This window comes from Gopherus evgoodei, chromosome 3 (assembly GCF_007399415.2).
Source record: "Gopherus evgoodei ecotype Sinaloan lineage chromosome 3, rGopEvg1_v1.p, whole genome shotgun sequence".
NCBI classification, from domain to species: domain Eukaryota; kingdom Metazoa; phylum Chordata; order Testudines; family Testudinidae; genus Gopherus; species Gopherus evgoodei.
Window position 1 is genome coordinate 61,276,614 of NC_044324.1, and position 12,218 is coordinate 61,288,831.

A 12,218-nucleotide genomic window follows, 5' to 3' on the forward strand; every position below is an offset into this window, starting at 1 on the left:
GCCTTATCCCAATCAAGCATGTGTCAATTAAGTGGAATGTTCTGTACTTTTAAAGACAAAAGATTAACCATTTTAATAAGGGACTGCTCTACAAAATACATTAAAATTGTTCTGCTTTTGTGTAGTTCTAAGAACATTTTTACAAGCTTTCTAAGGAACAATCTGTCACAAATACTAGTCAATAAAAAAAATCACCAATAGTTAGAGGGGAATAGCAATGTATTTTGAAAATCCTCTTTTGTATGAACCATGTGCTTGTGAAAGGTGTCAGATTGACAACACTTCAGGCAAATGTCCTTTTTTTCCAAAGAATAGATTTAGAACAGACAACAACTGTGACAGCACTGCAGGCTGGTTCATTATGAAGAGAACCATGTAATACTTTTCATTGATCATGTGATTCTTCAGTATGTCACATGGCTATCATCACCCTCAGCATTAGATACCTAAAATAATGTATTTATGCAATTTTGAGGATAAATCTTTTATACTTGATGTGCACTTAGAACTGTGTATGAGCCCACTACTGCTAAAATAGCAAACCCAGGACAGTATCTCTTGCAAAACAGCCACTTTATTTTCTCTGGGTCTAATCCTGTCTCTTATAAAAATCAAAATTTAATAGGACTAGAATATTCCCCTTTTTGTATTAAGTGGTCAGGGTTTCTCGTTTCTTACATTGTTTACAATATACTCTAGTTATTCTAAAAGCCAGGCTGATTTTCCTGTCTTCAGCGAAGCAGAAAAAAATCTCTATGTGAATGAGAATAAAAGACTGGATGGATTCCCCATTTAAAAAAAAAATGTTCATTGATACTGAAAATTCTGTCTTTCCCAAGTAAAGTATTGGTACAGTCTGAGGTTTCATTTTTTGCCACAGTACTCTGAAAAGGTACATTAATAAGAAGATAGCCAAACAGACTATTTGGTTTGTTTCAGAGTTGAGAGTCCAGGACTAGCCACATTAGGTGTTCTCTGACACAGTTTTCTATACAATTGCATGGATGGTAGAGTTATTTCATATTAATTTAGGAACTGAAGAAAGGAAAAGAGAGAAGAAACATGTTTCATTTGACTGTTCTATGCCAGGTAGGTGTATTTGTGCACTGATTTATTTGTGTTTTATTTCAACTAACACTCAGTACCTCTACAAGCTGAGAAATCAAGACTGTAATTTGCATTTTGGATGTGTGGAAAAATGGGAAAGAAAGACCTGCAACAACTCAGCAGCCTATTACCATGAGGCAGCACTCTGTAACCAAGTATCAGTCTCAAGAAACTAAACCCACTATCAACAAGAGAAAAATTATAAAAAGAGAGGGCTGCACTTACGGCATCCCACTACCTTGATTTCTTCATGGTCTTCTGCTCATCAACTGCATTTGAGCGTGACGGATACACTGTTATCAATTACGCTGCTGTTGTTGCTCTGTCCAGTGTCAGAAGGTTGACCACGTACATGACTGATACTGGGTTCCAGGGAAGTCAGCGTTTAGTTGATAACCTGCAGGTATTTTACAACTCCTGTCCAACTTGGCATTTCATTATCGGCCCACTTTTACTTATTATGCTCGAGCTGTGCAACTAATTCACCCCAAGAACAGACACCAGAGATGAAAAATTGCTTGTTGCTTGTCTTTTTTAAAGTTTACTTGTCTTGGTTCCCCTTTTCGCCTGGTAAATAATATCTTTTCAAGATATGTGGGAGATTATTGTTGGTTTGCAAAGGATGATAGACAGTGGCAGAGAAAAAAGCTGTGAGACTCGAAGTCTAAGGAAAAGGAAAAGACAAAGACAAAGCAAAACAAGAGCTGATGAGATCCTGATTCAGCTCTCAAGTGCACTGGTGTAAACCAGAAGTAATTCCACTGAAATCATTGGAGTTACAAGAACATAAGATTGGTGTTATGAGCTCATAGGACCTGATCCAGCTCTACTGAAATCATGCCAACTTTGGCAGTGACTTCAGTGGGCACAATCATAAGCCCATACTTGAAATCATAAGCTAGGACAGACAGCTACATTCATTGGTGCATTACACATCATTTAAGCTGGCTGTGTAATTAAGCCCTGCACCCCAGAAATTTTTTCCCTTAGCATAAGTATCCTTCAGAGGTAGATCCAGCATGTCTGACACTAACACATCCCCTACAGGAATCTCAGTGCAGGGGTACCTATTTTGATAAATAAGAGACAAATAAAAGACAGAGATAACAGTATATAAAATAATGAATAGTCTAGAGAAGTTAGATCTGGAGCTTCTGTTCTGTCTCATAACACAAGAAAAGGGAACAGTCAATGAAATTGACAGGTGGCAAATTCAAAACTGATAAAAGGAAATACTTTTTTTCGTGACATGTGTAATTAGACTGTGGAACTCACTGACATAGGAAGTTGTTTAGGTCAAGAACTTAGCAAGAGTCAAAAAGTGTTTGGATATTTACATGGCTAACATAATATCCAGAGTCGTCATAGTTAATGCTCACAAACATTTTGGAATATATTTTAAAGCTCATGATTCAGGGTTTAAGCCAATCTCTACTATTAGAGATCAGTATGAGACCTACTATGGGGGAAGATACTCCATATCTGTCTACTGTGTAGTTCTGACATGACACGTTTCTTTGAAACATATGGTGTTGGCCACTGTCAGGTAGGATGCTGAACTAAACACCCAGTATGACATTCCTATGCCTGATTCCTGGCTCTCGGCACAGTCCATAACAATCACTGCAGACAAAGATTAAGTTAGACATGTGCTGTTGCTACTCTACCATGTGCTGGTACCTGAATCTGCCTCCAGTAACTTCAAGATAGCACAAGAAACACCCAGTTCAGCATTAGCACAGGATGAATTCCTCCCAGTGTATATGTAGTGAGTTTTTTAAATTAAGTATTATTTATTATAATACTCTGAACAGATTAACTGTGTTTGCTCAGTATTTAATTATTTCAAATACTAACTGAAATATGAACTGTACACATATTCATAAATGGATTAAAAGGTTGTTTAGTTCCACTGTGGCTTTTGTAAGCACCTCTGGCCTCTGAAGAAATAATGTTAAGTAAGTTATTACAGAAATACTTCTTAAGAAATTACGACATATAACCACATACCTTCTAGAGCTACACCAAAGTAGGGGAAAGCAGTCACCTCTTTCACTAACAGTAGAAGCCTATTATCGTTACAGACGGTTGTGCAGATCACAGAACCTAGTATTCTGTTAGAGTGCGATTTTAACTTGGTAAAGCTTTACATTTTCTTAGTGAGATTCATTCAAAATTAAATTATACATACTGCATAAGAAGTTATATTGAATAGGTCAAGACTACTGGAAAATGAACAGGAAATTTAGGCTTTAGTATCAACCAAATCAGTCGTCTTTATGGGAAAGATTTTTTCGACATAACTTTCCGAATTGCAGACCTCAAAACTATTTCTATAAAGTAGGATATGTTTTAAGCATAAAACAAGTTTATCATAAAATTGTAATCATAATAATACTTCAGGGTAGCAACAAGAATAGATAATCTATGAAGCCCTGAAACAGCATTTTGATCCATGTGGGCAGACTCAGATACCTGGGTGGAGTCCCACTGGGGCTGGTTTCAGTGGGGCTTTTATAATGGTGAGCTCTCACCCCTGTATAATCAGATTGCGGGATCAGGGCCACAGCTTATTTAATTAAAACTACAGTTAATTGGTTATAAATATGTAAGTACAAGGTACTCTCCTTTACTGATTACAGTGTAATTAAAGAGCTACTTAGCAACTCTAAAAATAACGTATAGTTCCCCCTAAATTTATGTTCTTCTCCTAATCAGGATTAGAATGTCAGGAACATTCATACCAATTAAATACAACACCTATAATGAAATGGGTCCCTCTCAAGGCAGACTCCAAAAATATTCCTGTCATTGGAGGGATCTTTCACTTTGAGGAATAATTAAATGAAAACCTATCTATAGGCCATGCTAAATCAGTCCTAAACATTTCCCCCTTTCAAAGGGTATAGTTGAATGATGTGTACATATACCTGAAAGGGATATCTCAAACATGTATATATGTTTGTAGCAGGCAACAACTCACTGGTGAGGCACCTCCTGCTGGTTGTCCAGGGAATTAGTGTTTCCAGCCTCTGCAGCACCCTCTGCAGGCCAGTGTCCCACTTGCTGCTGGGCCCGAGTCCCTCCTAGACCCCAGTGCCCCTTTCAGGCCAGCTCCTCTAGCCTTCTTCCAGCCCTCCTCCACTTCAGTACCCTGCTCAGCTCTCCAGCAGCCAGGCTCTTCTCTCTCTACAGGCAGAAAGAGAGACTCTGCTCCCAGCCCACTGCCCTCTTATAAGGGTCAGCTGGGCCCTGATTGGGGAGTGGCTGCATCTGTGACTGGTTCCCCAATCAGCCGAGGCTTGCTGCTTTCCCTAGCACCAGCCCTCTCGCCACCTCAGCCCTCTCCCAGGGCTGATTTCTGAGTTCTATTATTCCCTTTGGTGTGTATATGCATTTGACAATGGATTACTTCAATAGACATGCTGACTTCCAGTAGGTATAACTCCTCATCCAAACTGGAAATGCAGCACTTTATTTTAATTAATAAGAGGTAGCGTTGCCTCCAGAAGTCCTGATTTAGTACTCCACCATGTTAGTAGAAGGTATGTAAAACTTAAGTTAAAGAAAGAAAACTCTTGAGGCACATTGTTATGACTCTTTTGCTCCTAATTATATACCAATGACCATGATTCCTAATTCCATCAACGTTGTAAAGAGTGAGTCCTAGTCCCTCTCTGCTTCAGCCAGAACTGCTACATATGCTGAAGATCTTCACATAGTGCTCAAGAGGAATAATAAAGGGCAGGGCCCTTATTTTGCTCTTTCTTACAATGATTGTATGCCTACGTGACTCCATTATCTATAATAGAAGTACTCCTGATTTACAACAGTGCAACAGGAGAATTAGACACAATATCCTTAAAATTAATAAATCTTTATAAAACCTGAAATAAAACACTAAACAAAACCACTTCCTAAATAGAGCTTTTAACCTAAACAAAGGAGAAGTGCCACAGACTCTGGGAAGTCCACTAGGGACTTCCTACTGCTATCATTTTACATGGAAGATGCTCAGATATTACAGTGATGGGCAACAACATAAAACCCTCAGACATACAGCTATATCTGAAAAGGGTCTGCTATTGAAGTATGCCTTCATGGAAATAGGAGACTACAGTCCTATTGAATTTAATACACAGTTGACATTTTATCTATCTAATATCTCTCTGATGTGCACAGCTAGTTCTTCTGTACTCCTAATCCTTGAAGAGAAATAGATGAGTGACAGGAGCTCTGATTGGTTGTTAGAGAACACAAGGAAGCTGGAAAACATCCTGCTAATGTTCCACCAGAAAGGAGTTTGAGCTGGGCAAGAGTTTAAGCAAATAGTAAATTTGCAGAAAAAAAATGGATTTTACAGGGTATCAAAACTATTTGTGAATTCAGTGAATAGTTTCAGCCAACATACACAATGGCTTTTTTTACATCTTCCAAATTGACAATGTTTTGAAATGTCATTTCTAATCAACAGCTGAAACTTTTTTGTTCAATCCAAATGGTATGATATTTCACATTGTGGAATAATCAAGGTGCAAACTTCATGCATGAAGAACATGGTGGTAAGTAATCTTTTAAGTTTAATATACTAGGTTTGTCATAAACAGATGGTCAAGGGTTAATGTCTCTTTTACCTGTAAAGGGTTAAGAAGCTCAGTGTACCTGGCTGACACCTGACCAGCTGACCAATAGGGGAACAATATACTTTCAAATCTTGGTGGAGGGAAGTCTTTTGTTTGTGCTGTTTGTTGTTGTTCGCTCTCGGGACTGAGAGGAACGGGACATCATTCCAGGTTCTCCAATCTTTCTGAATCAATCAGTCTTTCATGTTTCCAAATAGTAAGTAATAGCAGGCAAGGCGGATTAGTCTTATGTTTGTTTTCTCAACTGGTGAATGTGTCTTTTGCTGGAAGGATTTTTACCTCTGTTTGCTGTAACTTTGAATCTCAGGCTGGGGGGGGTCCCTCTAGTCTATATGAATCTGAGTACCCCGTAAAGCATTTTCCATTGTGATTTTACAGAGATAAATTTTACCTTTTCTTTCTTTAATTAAAAGCTCTCTTTTTAAGAACTTGATTGATTTTTCCTTGTTTTAGAATCCAAGGGATTGAGTCTAAACTCACCAGGGATTGGTGGGGGAAAAAGAAGGGGGGATGGTTAATTCCTCCTTGTTTTAAGACCCAAAGGGTTTGGGTCTTGGGTTCCCCAGGGAAGGTTTTGGGGGAACAGAAGGTGTGCCAGACACTACTTCTGGCTGGTAGCAGCGTACCAGATTTAAGCTAGTAATTAAGCTTAAAAGTGAACATGCAGGTCCCCACTTCTTGAACCCTAAAGTTCAAAGTGGGGAAAAAACCTTGACAAGGCTTAAAATGGATCGTAGTATAATTGTTAATTAGAGTTACACATCTAACTTCCTATTCACCACATTGACGGTTTGTTGCTATCTGTTTGTTCTTAAAACTAGTTCATACCAAATAAGGCTCTTGAGATATCCCTTATCACAAGTGATACCTACTTTGACTGAAAGTCGAATGGCAAGAATCTAAAAAATTGAGTAACTGCAGTAGTTATACTCAGCAGCTCTTGTTCTAGTCTTTAAAACTAAAAGGTTGATTGGGAAAGCAAAATCACAAATTACATTATTTTACCTACTGAGAATATGTACTCCTGAGAAATCCATTAATTTTTGAAAGAGAAATATTTCAGTTCTCATAAAAATTGTTTGGATTGCCACCTAGAATCAGAAATCCTTGTTCCTGTAATCTGCCTCCACCTTGTTTTTGAGGACTAGGTAAAGTCAAGTTTTTGCCTCTCTGCTGAAGCTGTTAGTTAATGCAGGCCTGATGGTTTCAGTGATGTGTGTGCTTGTTCCACAGAAACTGGTTTGATCATCAACATATTTGCCTTCTAAAGACTGAGATGCCAGCAAATGATAAGTATGTTTTATTGTTTTGACCTTGAATAGGATTTTAGCCAGTAAGTAAATGCAAAACGCCTTGTAGCCCATTACTATTTTCCAAAGCCATTCAGTCCCTTGAGACTTCTTAACACTGATATAGGACAAATGGCCAAGAGGCATATAATATCAATCATTTACTGTTCTACAGGTTCACGTGTGATGGTCTGTACCCATGAATTCATCCCTTACACACTATTGTAATAATCTTTGGGCAAAGTATGTCTTTGAGGTATCATCTGAAAACTCATAATTTGCTGATCATCATTGTCCTGGTAAAATATGCGTGGCAACTTTGTATGCAAAGTTATAGTATTCCACTGTATGGTGTTACTAAAACATGTTGCAAGTCTGGGGAGCAAACCAATTCCTCAAAGACAAAGGACAAGCTGATACCTCAGCCAGGTGTAAGCAAGGTCAAATGAGCCATCACCTACTAAGTGGCTATTCATTGGCAGGAAAAGAGACATGGGTGAATATCTACATCAGAGCAAATGAACAGAATAGAGTTCCTGTCCAGGGAGACTGCTAGTGCCCTGGTCCCAGCTGGAGAAGCTTCTCAAAAGGAGCAAGAGGACTATAAAAAGAAAGGTTAGGCAACCCAAATTCTCTCTCTCTGTGTTTCTACCCAGAGCACTCACAACACCTGAGGAATTAAAAAAAAAAAAAGAAAAACCAGTGTTGGACTGGGCTAGGATCCTGACTGACAGAAGTTCTGCAAGAGAGACTTCATTTTGAATTTAGCCTAGTTTGTTAAGTTAGACATTAGTTGCATTTTACCTCTATTTTTCTTGTAACCAATTTTGACCTTTATGCCTCATTACTTGTGTTCACTTAACATCTCTCTTTGTGGTTAAACTAAAACTGTGTTTTATCTAAATTAGTGTGTGTTTGAATTGAAGTGTTTGGGAAAATCCATTTGTATAAATCATTTTCTGTTAATAAAATGATGGACTTTATATGAGCTTGTATTGTCCAGGAGAAGGCTGGACAGTACCAGACGCACATTTCTGGGAAAAATCTGGAACTAGGAATGTACTGGTGTCACCCTGTCATGTAATTCCAGAGTGGCTAGCTGCAGCACTCACACAATACAGCTGAGAGTGATTTACATGCTGAAGAAATGTGTGAGAGCAGAACCAGAGTGGAAACTACAGCAAAAGCAGTGTAAAAAGCACCTGAGGTAAGAGGTCTGAGAAGCAACAGCTGCTCTTCAGTCTGCACTGTATCCTGTGTATGTCCCACCAAGACTGTGGAATATTTTGCCTGCCAACTGTATACAATCACACATTTACCCCATTTAAAATAATTATATAACTGAAGATGGCGCAATGATTTGATATTAAAATTAGTCAGAAAAAAATTGAAATTCCAATTTTTTTGAAAAAAAGCACGTGTGTGATTTTTTTGTGTATGAAAAAATTCTCTTCCATTCTCCCCCACCCTTGTTATGCCCCCCACCCCAACCACCAGATTTGGCAGGGTATACTTATCTAATTTTGTATTGAATGTGAGGGGTTCAATTGTCATTTAAGTTACATATTTTATTAAAGGCTTTTAGGACAGCAGTGTTAGAGAGCAAGCATATTTTATTTCATATGTTTTAATAGTTTTTATCAGCCTTATAATACAAATTATAAAACTTTAATTATATATGCTCACTGTACCTGGAGGTAGCATAAAAACCGCAACTTCAAAAACTAGTAATAGAGATTACATTGGTCTACAATTTTTGAGAAGTCATCTGCTTCAGAGATAAAATGTGATATTTATTATGTATTTTGATGTGCTGAATTCAAATATGACAACTAAAACAACTGATTGGCTACTGTTTCTAAGATATTTAAGTTTTTACATTTTATGTCTCTATATATTGTGTCGATAGTACAGTTTTATTCAAAAATTGTAAACCTAGGTCTTTTCATGTGTTTATGATTGCTTTACATGATAATATTTCACCTGTCCTGTTTATGTAACACTTTAAAAATCAGCAAAAGGGTTATATAAATAAAATTTATTAGGAAACAAAAGGCAAAAAATTATTATGTACATAGTTTAGTCCTATTCAGTGTCTACTCGGCACTTCTTGGCTTGTCTCTTGTATTCATTAAATGGAGCATCTCTTGTCACTGTTCAACAATAGTCTGCAAGCATTGAGAGGCTCCATTTGCCCTGATAGCCTGCCAGGGGATTCCACTGCTGTAGTCTGGAGCCCAACAGCTCTGCCTTACTCTTGGGTAGTTCCAAATCCCTGACAAGTTCATTCAGTTCATCTTGTGTTATGAGGTGTGGTTCAGAGGAGGAGGAGGATGGGAGAAAATGTGGGTCCTGTGACATTGATGGTTCAGGACCAGAAGTTTCATCCTCCTCCTCTGACTCAAGGGAGAATGATTCTGGTGCATCAGGAACCGGCAGTCCTTCTCCGTGGGGTACTGAGCGTATAGCTGATGGAATATTTGGATAATGCACAGTCCACTTTTTCTTCTTGGACACACCTTTCCTAACTGGAGGCACCATGCAGAAGTAACAATTGCTGTTATGATCTGTTGGCTCTCTCCAAATCATTGGCACTGCAAAAGGCATAGATTTCCTTTTCCTGTTCAACACTGGCCAAGATTTGTTGCACAAGTGTTGCAGCATATGTGTGGGGCTCACCTCTTGTCCTGATCTCCAATTTTGCAGCCAAAATAAAGGTGATAGGCTTTCTTAACCATAGTGGTTAGACTGCGCTTTTGTGATGCAAAAGTCACTTCACCAAAAACATAGCAGAAGTTATCTGCACTGTTCACACAAGTACGTGGCATCTCTGCTCACTTTGGCTAAACAGAAATGTGTCCCTTTGCAAAATCAAACACTGACAAATAAGAGAGCCCGACACTGTATGATTTCTAGAGCTGATATAGGGCAATTTGTTCAGCAGAGTGATGTAAGCTTCCTTATGATTGCATCATCCATGATCTCTAGGAATAACATGATGCAATTCATATCATGTATGATGCAATACCAGCTTCAGATTGCATCATTCATTGTTTTGCCTCAAAAGCAAGTACTGTCCAAACCCAGCCATAGATTTATTCATAGATCCAGTCAAAGATGTATTTTAGTCATTTCTGGTTTAAATTGAGATCCCTTCCCTTCATAACTCACTTATCCTCTGCCATTCCCAAGTCAAGGGTCGTATATACTGACCCAATAGCATATCTTGGAAACTAGAGCCAATCAACAATTTTAAGCATCATTTTCGTTCTCAGTGACCCAGAATTAGTAAAGTTGGACTACATTTATTTCAGAAGCATTTTGGCTGTAGAGCAGTATTATATAGCGATTTTTTTACATCTTTTCCTGACAGAAAAATAATTCAGTGCTCACAAGCACAACTGCACAGTGCATGTGCATAGAGAGTTATTTTCTCCCTACTTTCACTGAGCCTGGTTTTAAAATATGTATCGTGCATTACAGCTTACCAAAGAAACTAGGACACATTTTTGACAGCTTTGTCTGAACGTCCTAAAGTAAAGGCCACAAATAACTCAGCATTTAAATTATCCATTTAGTTATCTTTATTTATAATTTAATAAGAAAAGCTACGGCATTTGTCACTTCATGCGCATAAAGTTATTTACCATTTTGTAAGTAAAGATGAACCATTTAGTTGGGAATGTATTTTAGTTATTTTAGCCTACTGTCAAGTAAAGACATATATAGTTATGCGACCGGCCTGTGAAATACTTCAGTCTGAACAGTATATTTTTGAAGGTATGCGTGTATTACAAATTCATGCTCACGATCTTTTAAGATTTGAAGGAGGACAGGAATGCAATAGCAAATCACATTTTAATTTTAACTGGAGGGAATAATATTTCAACTTTGCCTTTAGCCTGCACAAACTTCTCTGAATACACTTAAAGTGTCATGTTAGTACCTGTATTCATTGATTCCATCTTCACAAGTGGCTCCATGCTGGCACCAGTTCTCTTCACAGTCATTAATGTTCTCCAGGCACGTTCGCCCAGTCCATCCAGGAGCACAGACACATTGAGAACTCTGGTTGTCTTCATCAAGGAAGCAGCTACCTCCATTTGCACATGACTATAAGTGAGAATTACACATATACAGGAAGAGGGTTTCATTTCTATGGGTTTTCCTTACCTAAGACATTTGATTAAATAAACTGTTTTGGAAATAACTGGGCATGTGACAGTTTCCTTTAACAACATGGTCAAAGACAAATCTCAGTGAATTAAAATGTCAAGTGGAATGAAGATAAACCAACATTTGAATCTATTGTTGGGTACAATGTTCTGATACAGTATAACTATATAGTTTGCTATAATTGCTTATAAACACATTATTTTAGATAAAATGACAACAGAATGAAATAGCCTATTATTCTGTTAAATGTAGAAAAAAGTATTGTAGCTTGTGGCATAGTTATAAAATTTAATTTTAGAATAAATCTCTAGTCATCAAATGTGACTGTTTTTGAGGTTAGGTAATGATTAGCTAGAACAGTGGTTTTCAACCTTTTTTTTTCCCTTCCATTTGCAGACCCCTAAAAATTTTTGAACAGAGGTGCAGATCCCTTTGGAAATCTTAGATATAGTCTGTGTACCCCAGGGGTCCTCAGACCATAGGTTGGACCCCACTGAGCTAGAAGAAGCAAATGGCTGTATGAGGAACAAAGGGTACACTTTAGAATATGAGTGGTGTGACAAAGTTCCTCCTCTATCTTGGTGGGTCCTGCGCTTATTGGCAGATTTGCACACCTTAGTGATCTTCCCCTCTGGCGGAACCCACAGTCTGGGTCAACTCCTCCTGTATCTGATCAGGAGTTGGGAGGTTTGGGGGGGAACCCAGGCCCATCCTCTACTCCAGGTTCCAGCCCAGAGTAGGATTGCAGCTGTCTATAGTGCCTCCTGTAACAGCTGCATGACAGCTACAACTCCCTGGACTACTTCCCCATGGCCTCCTCCAAACACCTTCTTTATCCTCACCACAGGGCCTTCCTCCTAGTGTCTGATAACACTTGTACTCCTTAGTCCTCCAGCAGCCCACCCTCTCACTCTCAGCTCCTCACATGCCCACCACAAACTGAAGTGAGCTCCTTTTTAAACCCAGGTGCCCTGATTAGCCTGCCTTGATTGGCTGCAGGTCT

General features: G+C 38.5%; 1 protein-coding gene across 1 annotated transcript in view; it reads right to left on the reverse strand.

Moving 5' to 3' along the window:
* EYS (eyes shut homolog) overlaps nucleotides 1–12,218 on the reverse strand; it is a 1,559,204-nt gene that overhangs the window by 1,370,070 nt on the left and 176,916 nt on the right. Inside the window, 1 exon segment of the mRNA XM_030558318.1 lies at nucleotides 10,986–11,152. Within this exon segment, the coding sequence (XP_030414178.1) occupies nucleotides 10,986–11,152 (167 nt within the window).